At 37.3% G+C, this 11,981-nt stretch overlaps 1 protein-coding gene across 1 annotated transcript in view; it reads left to right on the top strand.

The window, feature by feature from the left end:
* The first annotated feature begins 6,128 nt into the window (after positions 1-6,128).
* Positions 6,129-11,981, top strand: part of RFC3 (replication factor C subunit 3) — a 40,237-nt gene continuing 34,384 nt past the window's right edge. Inside the window, exon 1 of the mRNA XM_003764512.4 lies at positions 6,129-6,302. Within this exon, the coding sequence (XP_003764560.1) occupies positions 6,216-6,302 (87 nt within the window). The 5' untranslated portion in view covers positions 6,129-6,215. The remainder of the gene's footprint in view (positions 6,303-11,981) is intronic.

Here is an 11,981-nt window from a genome sequence, read left to right as displayed (position 1 = left end):
GTCCTGGCATTGCCCAGTGATGCCCACCTCTGGGGTTCCATGGCACCCTCAGTGGTCTCCAACACTGCATCCTCTAGGCTGGTAGGAAGGGAGAGAGGAGAGAAGATAGAGATAGGAGAGGGAGGGGGAGGAAGGGAAAGGAAAAGGGAAAAGAATGGAAGGAGATTTATGCCTTTTCTTTTTATCCATATAACTACTTCCATATCTAGTCTAGTGTTCTGTGCAAGGAGATACTCTAACCTTAACTAAATCACCTTATATTTATTTTATATGTACCCATATATGTAAATGTCATACATATATGCAACATGACACAGATAGAATATAAGCTATTTGAGGGAAATGAGAGTATTGCTTTTGCATTAGGCATATTTAGTTGGTGGAATAGTATTTGGTACATATGATGAGGTCAGGGAACCAAATGATGAGGTCAGGGAACCAAATGATGGGGTATGAGAACTGGGGTGGGAGATCCTCTCTGGTTGCAGGTGCAAGCCCTATGCTAAAGAATTTGCAAACCCAAAATCTGTGTGGCAAAATGGGATTTATTGGCACTGAGAAACCAGCTTGCCAGAAAGACAGACTTCTTTGTGGGCAAGGAATATTGCAAAGGTGGGTTACACTGAGGGCAAGGTCCTGTTTAGGACATCTGCGAAGATTCAGGGTTCAGAGTTGTCTTTTATTAGCCATCTGAAGCTTGGAGTTTCAATTCAATTCAAAATTGAATGAGATTACTTAACTGGGAGTTTGAGTCAATGTTGACAATGCTCAGGGCCTAGATCTCCAAATGAAAAGAGATTACTTATCTTGGGAGTTTGAGCTACTGGGAGTGGTTCTGGACTAATCTTCAACTCAATAGAAAGTGTGAGCCACAATCTCCAACTGAGTGAGATCACTTAACTGGCTTCCTTGATGGTAGGCCTCTTTCAGAGGAAAGTTTAGACAGTTTCAAGGTTCACCCCATCATTTCCCTCCCCCCAAGATCTCAGTTTACATCACATAGACATTTAATATTTATTATCTTTTTAATTTGCCTGTAAGAGAGGATGGAATCACAGTTTGTTTGCTTAAATGTATATGATGTAAACTTTCAAATACTGTTCATATAGAAAAATGTAAAGCAAGAGACTATTATTAATTTATCTATTGTTCTCTAGTCTAGTTATCATCTTTAAAGGCATTCACAACAACCTTTGAGATAACCTTGATGGGAACTTAAGCTTTCCCAGACTTGTCTTATTTCAATAAGTGAAGGAATTAGCTTTCTCAGACTATCTTGACTGGCATGTCTTTAGACAGGTCTGGGACCTGGTCTGCTACCTGGCTCCCAGACCCTCCCTCTTCAGTCTGTGCTTTTGCAACCCCCAAAGTTATATTTCCCCTATAAAAGATCTGTTTATGATGAAGATCTTTCCTAAGTTCTCTTCAGAACTAAGCCCACTATGAGATACTGTCTTTTTCTCCCTCACAGTGCCTCAGTTTAATGGAGTCTTTTTCCTTATCCTAGCTAACTCTGGTTAGTCTAATCTGCCAGTCAATGGCTTTCTCCAACTTTATGGAATACTATTTTTCTCCTGGTTAATTGTGAATTCCCCAAGGGAATTTTTTTTTCCTTGGTAACCATAAGCTCTCCCAACTCTATTTCATATATGCCATTCCTATTGTTTATTTTACCTCTTATTTTTGTCTGTAAACTCTTCTCCTAAATAAACCTTCCTTTTTGTCAAAGAGAATGGCTATTGTGAATTTATCACACCTTTATTTGGAACTAGGCATTTTTACCTTGACCTCATTGTGTGTGTGTGTGTGTGTGTGTGTGTGTTGGGGTGGGAAGTAGGCTGTCAAGATAAGGTGTGGAGCTTAGGAGAGCAGATATAGCACCAGGACATTGCAGAGTGTGAAGCTACTTATAGGTTTGCCTTCAATTTCTAAGGTGAAAAATCCTGACCTAGTTAATATTTTAAGTAATAGTAAAAACATAGACATGTGACTGTCACTTGAAAAGACAATTATGTAACCGAAAACTCATTATTTTTTAAATTTATAACATTCTGTTAGTATTCAATACATTTAGGTGATAACATGTGAGTAATATGCTAGTCAATGGTTTGATATAATTAAGATCCCTAAATGTTACAGCTAACTATCTAAAGAGTAATTTGGTAAATAATGAATGTTAAACCAAAGAAAAGAAAGGGAAAAAAAAAGTTTGCCTTTAACAAATCTGCTACTAACCACAAACCACAAGAAACAACTGTTTTGCAAAATTAGTTGTTGGTATTGTTTGTTTTTCCTTCTTGAAGAAGACCATGACATCAGGGAGGTGATATCATGAAATGCAAGTGAGTTGAATTTAAATGAGGGATGGCTGTACACAAAGTCACCTGCCTTACTCTTTCTTCCAGAGCTATCTGGGTCCAGTGGCAAGATATAGATCAGGAAGACTGGAGATGGCTCTGGATGCAATGGGAGACCTTGGCCTTTTTAAGCTAAGTCTTCAACAGATCTCAGTTTGACTGAGGCAATTGAGGCAAAGAATCTCCCTTTTCATCTAGTCAAAAAAACCCCAAACCCTCAATAAATAAATAAATAAATCTGGGAGGGGAAAGCCCTCAATGTTTCTCGAGAAAGCAGAAATGATTGCTATTTACATTTAATCTGAGTTAATCTTGACCCAAATTACAACCAAATCAGGCCTGGCCTGGGATTTATTAAGCAAAATTAGTATTTTGATTTTACTTGGGCTGTTTCTAATTGGGCTCAACTTGGTGGAACTGTCAACAATTTTCTTTGGCATGTCATTTGGGCCCCAGAAAAATAGTAAATCTGATTCATTGTGCAGGACTTGGCCTCATCTTCAAAAAGTGATTGTGCTTGCCAACTAGTTTTCTTTTAACAGAACTAAGTTAGTGTTGATTTGTCCACTCAAGACAAGGGAAAATATTTAAGCCTTTGATACTACCTAGGCTTAACTGGTCTGTGTGGAGATACAAAAATGATTCTTCTTCTATTTTGGGAAGGAAGCAAAAATGAGAACACTCAGTTGTTTGCATTATATTGATCTAATAGGACTCTGTGGTCTCCTGATCTTTATGGGGGGCCTGGGTCAGAAAAGTCCTGGTTCTGGCTCATAATCTCCCCCCCTCTACCCCACCGGCCTAGGAAAACTCCTAAAATAATACCCATCTTTAATTCACTTGGAGATTACTCTTTAGTTTCTGGCCTAGGAAATAATCACTACTCATAACTGACTTGGACATAACTAGCCATGGGCCACAGAAGGCTAAATAAAATTGAACTCCTAAATCTTCCCTACTTTTCTAATCAGGATTGAGCCCAGTGAGAACTGCTCAGTGTAAATAAACTCCTTTTGCCAAACTTCATCTTGGATACTGGAACTCCGAATTCTTTCGCAAAACCTACAACACCGGCCTGGGGACACCTAAATGCTGTTAGGGTGTCTCATCCCTCAACAATGTCATCAGATAACTCTACACCGTTATGCTAGTGTTTTCTGATGTAAAACCCTCCCCAAACCCAAACCGCTTGGCTAGTCAATCCATTTCAAATCCTGAAATTTCATATATAATACTATGGATGATATTGAAGGTCCTTATGCAGCCCTAAATCTATTATCCTATGATTATCTGAGCTTTTAATTCACAAGGTCAAAGATTTACAGTTGGAAGTATGAGATGAAAGAGCATTTGTTTGATTTCCAAGTTGTGATGATTGAATTGGAGAAACAGAACTTGAACTGGAGGGTTGAAATCCACAGGAACATCAATGGGTAGTTGGAATGGAGGTTATCTCCCCTAAAAGAATGTAAGAACGTAAGTTCCTTAGGGGAAGGAACTGGGTTTTGTGTTGAAGAGGTGGCCTGATTTTTGAAATGAATATTCCATTTTTTGCCTAATTTTCCATTGTTGAAGTCTCTTCAGTACATTCATATTCTTGCATCAGACCTCCTCTTGTGACTCAAGATAAGGGAAGGGCAAGGCTGCAAATCTGGTTTCTTTTGTTGCTGGAAAAAGTTCCCCAGGAAGCTCTAACCAACATGAAGAAGAGCCAAGGGGTAGGTGGGACTCCCCTTTTGAGTCTATATAAACTTGCTGAAAACTGCTCATTTTTGCACTTTCTCTCATGAGAAAGCAATAGATTCCTTTTTGTGTCTCCTAAAACAAGTCTGTGGTTTATTAATTGGGGGTGGGGGTAATGACTCTTACCACACAGAAATTTTAGAGTTGAGATCATCTGGTCCCAATTCCCCTTGTTTTATAGATGAAGAAATTTCAACTAGAGAAGTTATAAAGTCCCCACCAAAGTCACATAGATATTAAATGGCAGAACTGAGATTCTAACCTGTGAAGAATATGAGATAGCATTAAAATAGATGAAAGTATATGTGTGTGTGAAATATCTTGTTAAAATGTTGTCAACTAAACTAAACAACAACACTGGAAACTGGCCCAAACTGGGTAGGATCAATGACAGAGCACAAGCTTTTTGACATACAGAAAAGGTGAGTAAAGAGTAAATGTGAGTAAATTGGTGAGTAAATACCACCAATTGTAACTGACTCTAAATTCCACCAAACTATAACTAACTTTGTAAAACTGATCAATCTGAACCTTGAAAGGAGGAGTAATGACCCAAACTAACAGTATGAAGCTTGCTCCTGCCTCAGTATTTGGGGTGTTTCACCCAGTGAACACAGCCGCACTTCTCTTGACTGAATAAAAGACTTTTTTCTCACTTAAAAGTATTTGCTGTAATTCTACTCCTAGATTAGCTAGCAACTGGGGGAATAGTAGGTAGATTCAGCTCATCCTGGGTTTTCTCTCCAATCCTGCTGAGTTCCAGGGAGTCTTTTGATAACACAACCTAAGTCCAAAGACTTCCATCCTAGCCCTCTCCCTGCACAATGTAAAGCCAGCCCCCCTCTGTGGGAGGATGAAGTTGGAAGAGTCTACAAATGGACATTGTTTGTCCTTCATTCTTGAAGAGGACCAAGACATTGGTCAAGACTTGCAAGTGAATTGGATTTAAGTGAGGGAGGGCTGTGCTGTCACCAGTCTCACTCTTTTATACCATCTGGGTCCAGTGGTAAGATATAAATCAGGATATCCACATACAGTGAGTGACTTTGCCTATTTAAGTTAAGGTCTTTAACAGGTTTCAGTTTGACGGAGGCAATGCCCATTCAGTGATGAAGATTGGGTAAGAAATGAAGCAAAAAAAGTTATTACTTAGCTTCCCCCCCAAAAAAACAAAACAAAACAACAAAACAACAACAACAACAAAACAACAACAACAACAAAACAACAACAACAACAACAACAACACAAAACACAACAACAACAACAAAACAACAACAACACAAAACAAAACAAAACAAAACAACAACAACAACAACAACAACAACAACAGTCTTGGAGGGGAAGATCCTCAGGGTTTCTGACCAAAATATAAACAATTGCTATTTATATTTCCGAACAGTGACCAAAATAGGTTTGGGCTAAGATCTATCATTGGCCAATCAGTGAGGACCCGCGTTTTGAGTTTAAGGAATGGGCCTTAAAAAATAATTCTACCCAGTCACCCTCAAGCCATCTTTAGAAGCTTCAGCAATCAAAATTTATATTACTCTGAGCAGGATGCTCAGGTAAGGGTGTGATGCCCGGTGCGGACTGAGGCGGAGGAAGGAAAGGAAGGGATGCTGCGGCCTCACGTTTGAGGACCACTCTGCAAAGGGTTTCGGGATGAGGTTGGGGAAAGAGTGGGGGGGACCCCGCCTTCCACAACAGGAAAGTTCATCCATCCTGCAGGTGATGGACTTTCTTGAGCAAGAAGGAGTAGAAAAAATGCACAGGCGGCATTTATTGGCTAGCGTGGGGAGGGGCTGCTTCTGATTGGATGTGCTTCCTCCTCCCTCCCTCCCATGGGCGGTCTTTAGGGGAAGGGAGAGTCATCACTGAAGGATTCCAATTTACGCTGGGTTTGTCGCGAGAACGCTCCGACGAGCCCTAAGTTTGGGGGCCCTCATTGGTCAGGTTGCTCATCACATTTCATGTTAGTCTCTCTTTGCTCAGCTCTTTTGTCCAATCAGCTCTCGCGGGGCGGAGCCGGTAGTGACGTAACCGGCTTGGAGCTCGCGGGAAAAGCGCGCGGGCGCGGGGTTTTCAAGCTTCCCGAGGAGCCGAGTTTAGGCAGTCATGAGTCTCTGGGTGGACAAGTATCGGCCCAGCTCCCTGGGGCGGCTGGATTATCACAAGGAGCAGGCGGCCCAGCTGCGGAACCTGGTGAGCGGCCTGCTGGCCGGGAGGGGGGCGGCGGGGACCCCATCCCTGCTCCCTAATATCACTGTCTGGGAGATGCGCTGGGGAGGGGGAGGGGGGCGAGGGAAAGGTGGGAAATAAGGATGGGAAGCGGTCCTTGGTCCTCCCATCCTGCCCCTGAGAAAAGGCCTGGAGCCTTAGGGCCCGTGTTGACAGTCGGTGAACTCACTCGCGGTACTTCCTCCTCCCCGTTCCCCCCCCCCCCCATCCTTACCCACAGACTAGAAGGGCAACTACCTGCTCCATTCCCTCCCCCCGCTTCAGCTTTTTGGTACGACTGAGCGATCGGTGCATCGACAAGCATTTATTAAGTTCCTTTTTTTTTTTTTTTAATTTTTAAATATTTATTTTATTTATTAAGTTCTAAACATGTGTGTGCTAAGCGCTGAGGATACAAAACTACCGTAATAAATAACAAAAACGACAGTTCCTTCTCTCAGAGATTATCTTAAGTAAATAAAACAAAATAAGGGTAGAACAGTTTTTTAAACTCCCCCTCTTTCTGTGCTTAGTTTTTGTGACTTAAGTGCAGTAACATACTTTATTTGAAAAAAGAAATTGAGACATGATCCTTCCAACTTAAATTTAGGACTTGCCTTTCATCAAAAGAAGTCCTGTTTTGTTGGGCGGGAAAGCTAATGGTGATTTCACACAGAATTCAGTGTGTCTGTAACTAGGAAATGTAAAAGGGAAACACTGAATATGTATAATGACCATGGCATCATGAAAAAATGCATATAAAGTGCATATATATATATATATATATATATATATATATATAAAATACTTTTTTTCAGAGCTTTTCTGATAATATCTCTTTGCAGGAGGTAGTGCAGGTGTTATTTTGATTTTATAAAATGAGGAAGAGAAGCAATCTGGAATAGAGGATTGTAATGAATAATATTTATAGAACAATTTTGTGAAATGCTTTAGAAATGATATTCATTTTATCCTCTTAACAAACCTGGGAGATAGATGCTATTATGATTCCCATTTTACAAATGAAGAAAATAAGGAAGACATAGGTTAAGTCACACAGTGGACTTGAATTTGAACTCAGGTATTCCTGATAGCAGGTCCATGGTCCTGTTCACTGTACTTAGCTTCCTTAGAAGCCAAAAATTTCTGGCTGTCTGGACAAGGGTAAGTCACTTAATGTTTCAACGATCTAGGATGCTATAAGAATATAGCTTAATATGCTGACCTGGATTGTTAGTTTTTTCACCGGAGAATTCCCTATACTATTAGATTATAGGTCCAGATAGCTGATCTACAGATGAGGAAGTTAAGGACTTGAAAGATTTAAAGTCTCCTCATTGTCAAGTCCAATATACTTTTCATTGTTCCACCCTTCTTTCAGAAGTAGAAGTGCATAAAGCTTTTTGTTTAGCCAGTTGTGGGGAGAGAGGCAAGTTGTCCAGTTTAGCTGAAATGTAAATTATATGAAAATACCTGAAAATACTGAAAAATAGATTGAGGTCATTTTATAAAGTGCCTTGGAAACCAGACTGATGACTTTGAACTTGACTTTCTTGGCAGTCACTGGAGGATTTTGACCAGGGAAGTCACATAGCTTTGTTTTAGGAAGATTATTTTGGCCTCCATATGCACAAATATATAGAAAGGAAGGAAAAGGAGAGGAATGACTGATTCTTGTTCACGAGCCAGGTTGCATTTTGTTTTTTGCAACTTTAGGATTTTAAAATCTTGAGAGATTCATCCCTCTGAAGCTGATTGCCATTTCACAGGCTATTAAAGTCCTACATCTTATCTCTAAATATTTGAAATCATTCTTCTGCCAGATTATTCTCAAAATTCTGATTTGGTTGTTTCCTTCTAAGGTTCCTATCTTAATGTTATCAATGAGTTTTTTTTTTATTTTAAATCAGAATTAAGTTCAGAATAGCAGCATCTGTCATTGTTTCCTCCATTATTTAAAATAAATAAATAAATAAAATTACCAGTAAAACAGATCAGTAATTTTTTCAGCTGGTCTGATTTTAATAGAAAGCAACCTCCAGGATATATGTGAATAGATGACATCTCTCTTCTCTGGTATATGTCTTATCTCAGTTGTCAGCATTGTGATCTGTGTTATGAATTTGTCAACCTTTTTTTTTTTTTTTTCCAGATATTCTGGCAGCCTGTAGTTTACTTCCACTATTATATTGATCTTTGATTTGCACCCAAATGATGATCATTATACTTTTGCTCCATATCAGGTCCAAAGATTGTTACATATATGGACAGTTTTTTGATGTATACAATTTAAATTTCTTATAGCATCTTAAATTTTCAATTGCTATGCCTTTCCCACTCAGTCTTCTTGCATTTAGTATATTATTCTGTTGCCTTAATCAGGAGTCACAAACAGGAGTTGAAACTTATGAATCTTTTCTTGGGTCTTATGAACTTTATTTTTGAGTAATTTTTGATTACTATTTTAATGTAATTGGTATACTTTGCAATTCTATATATTTTATTTTATCCATTCAAAAACATCATTCTAAGAAGAGGTCCATAGATTTCAAGACTGTCAAAAAGGGTCCAAAAAAGATGAACTCTTGATTTAAAGTAAGGTTTCTTTGAGGTGGTAACCTAAAAAAAAATGCTGCTGTTACCTAAAACATTTCTTTTATAATTTCCTTCAGAGCCAGCTTATGAGTCCCTTAAGAAAAGTCATCTTGTTATTTTATAGTTACATCCTGGTTTTGATTCAAAATAGTAGTATTCAAAGGCTCATTCAGCCACTTTATCTATTTGACTTGGCTCTGAGTAATTTTGACTTTTTACATAACTCAAACTTATCTCTAAAGGTAAGAATAGATCCAGGCTGAAGGATAGATATCAATGAAAATTAGTTAAAAGTGGGCTTAGGACTGATGGGGACCCTGATGGCTCTGTGGAAAGCCATGACTAGCCAGAGTCATCTTGGTCCTGGAAGCATGTTGGGTCTATTTCTTGTGTCTTATTTGATTCTTAATAGATAGTAAAGTCCCTTTAGAATTATATCACAGAGAAGTATTTTTTTTTTTTTCACATAAAAGCCAGGATAAAGACGTTTATGAAAAGGATTGGCTTGAGGTCTCAGTCCATGAGAGCCTTATGTATGATTTCTGAGCCTCTGGAATCATTGTGAGAAAAAGGAAGATTCACTGTCATCTTCCTTAGTAGGAATCTCTTGTGTGATATGGAAGTCAAATCAACTCATGTATTTAAGATGCAGTATGGAAGGTATAGTGTCCCAATCCAGGAAGGAGATAAAGCTGCTATACCTGTTTCTCAAACCATGTCTGGGATATTGTGTTTGGTTTGGGATACCACATTTTAAGGGCATTAATTAGTTGCAGATTTTCCAGAGTAGGGAAACCAGGATGGTGAAAGGATTCATGATCATGCCATATAAAGATTATGTGAAGGAACTAGAGATGTGTCAGTCTGGGGGAGGTTTAAGATTTAGGGGGTTTATATCATGGATGTTTCAAGTATTTAAAAGGCTGTTATATAGAAGGGGAACTAGATTTGCTCTGCTTGGCTCCAAAGGGCATAAGTAGGAGCTGGTGTGGGAAGTGGATAGAGGCAGATTTGACAATGTAAGGGAGACTTAATGACAAGTTAGTGAGTTTTTTCTCATTAAAGGTTTTCAAAGGCGCCATAATAACTTGTCATGCATGTTGTATTTGACACTATTTATCACTAATAGGGTAGAATAAGTGGCTTCTGAGGTCTCTTACAATTATGATTCTGTTTTGCTCTTTTGAAAATATTTTGAGTATCATGATCTTAAAAGAAAAAATGCAAGAATTTTTTAGAAAGCCTAATTATATGAAGAAATAAGCAGAGCTTAATTCATACCTGAAAAATATTATATAACATTGACTATAAGTAATGGGACTGCTTTTTAATATGCCTACGTGTTGATTAATGCAAGTTCAAATAACGTTAAATTCAGTTGTGTGAATTATAAAATGATACCAGTTGTGTTTAATATGAGCCAAAATTCAATTAATACTATTTATGCAAACTAGTTGAAGGTTTTAATATACTACCTACTACAGAGATCTTTTGCAGCATGTGAATGTGAAATGTACCATGTTTTGAATAGCTATGTTACTTTATAAGAAAATAATTCTTAACAGAAGCAACAAAAGGAAAAACATTTCAGATGGAAACATTGTCAGTACAAAAAAGAAGAGAGGTTTTTTATTAGAATTATTAGAAATAGGACAAAAAATTTTATGTATTTGAATAGCATGACCATGGTAATAGTAATTCTGCTACAGGATGAGATGTTGAGTTGTTGTACAGAATATGTGATATCTGTTGTACAGAATATCAAAAAAAATGGAGTCAAAATAAACAAAAGAGACGAAGATGCATCAGCTTTTTGCGGTTTGTAAACAACTAAAAGGAATAAACATATTTCAGTGATAGAAATGTTTTTCAGCTATACATATTGAAGATTTTAGAACAGACACTCAGGCAAAAGTTTCATGTTTATTTCAGGCAGTGAAAGAAAATGGAAACATATAAATCAACTGATGTTTTAAAGAAAATACTCAAAAGTGGATATACTGATCAATACATTTTTGGTTCTCATGAATCAGTTATTTTAGAAAAGGATGCCTTCCAAAATTTGTTTCTAAGAAAGAAAAAACTCAATCTGGATTTAGAGTATCTAAGGATCATCTAACACTTAACACTTGTTAGGAGGTAATGCAGGAAGAGGATTTTAAATGAAAACATGTACTTGGTTACTGACCTTGAAATCCTTGTACTCTGAGAGACTACAACAGATGATCACTTCCAAATCTTTATAGCCAGATAAGAAAATGTGGGTGACATGCTGTTTTAAAAATCTGATTTCTAAGTGCAGTTTTTTAAAAGTATCAAAAAGACAATATCACATTTAAAGCATTTCTAATTTTAGATAAGACCCCAGACCATTCAAATAATTGGTTTTTTGTGAGAATGAGTATGCACATTTGAGGAGATATGCTTAAAACTCTATCTGTTCTGTCAGTCTATATATAAAAATTTAAAGAGAGAGAAGGCAATTTAGTTTATGCTACTTAAAATATTTCAAGTGATAATACTGATGTTTTTTGTAATATCATTGGAATAGGCTTATATTTAGTATTTATTTTTGATACTGAATATTTATTTTTGAAAATTTTGCTTTATGTAACTATTACTTTATAATTCAAGTTTATCTGAATCTAAAATACATTTTTCTTATCCTTTGCTTTATGTTAATAAACAGATTAAAAACTTATTTAAATTATTTTTCATTGCATATTTCCATTAGACTGGAACCAAAATATAGTACTATATTTTACATACAATTATAACTTGGAGTAGTGTAAATTTGAATAACTGGACTTCTTCAGGGGATTCATTGTTCTCACGACACTAATTTACCAGAATTTACATTGAAATCTCCCTGTTAAGTATATTTTGCTTACTATTTTCAGAGTTGAATCTAGGTATTGATTAACAATGTTACTTATAGGAAATACTTTAAGGATGGCTTTTGTTACTTAGTTTCAAGAATGTTTACAGAGGTAATTTATAGTTCCTTTGTTCTGATTTTTAATTAAGCCTTTATATGGTTGCCTTTGAGAGGTAGCTTATTGTGGTTAG

Source organism: Sarcophilus harrisii, chromosome 3 (genome assembly GCF_902635505.1).
Source record: "Sarcophilus harrisii chromosome 3, mSarHar1.11, whole genome shotgun sequence".
In the NCBI taxonomy this organism is placed as follows: Eukaryota; Metazoa; Chordata; class Mammalia; order Dasyuromorphia; family Dasyuridae; genus Sarcophilus; species Sarcophilus harrisii.
The sequence above is the reverse complement of the archived record's forward strand: the minus strand, read 5'-3'. Positions and strand labels throughout refer to the sequence as shown.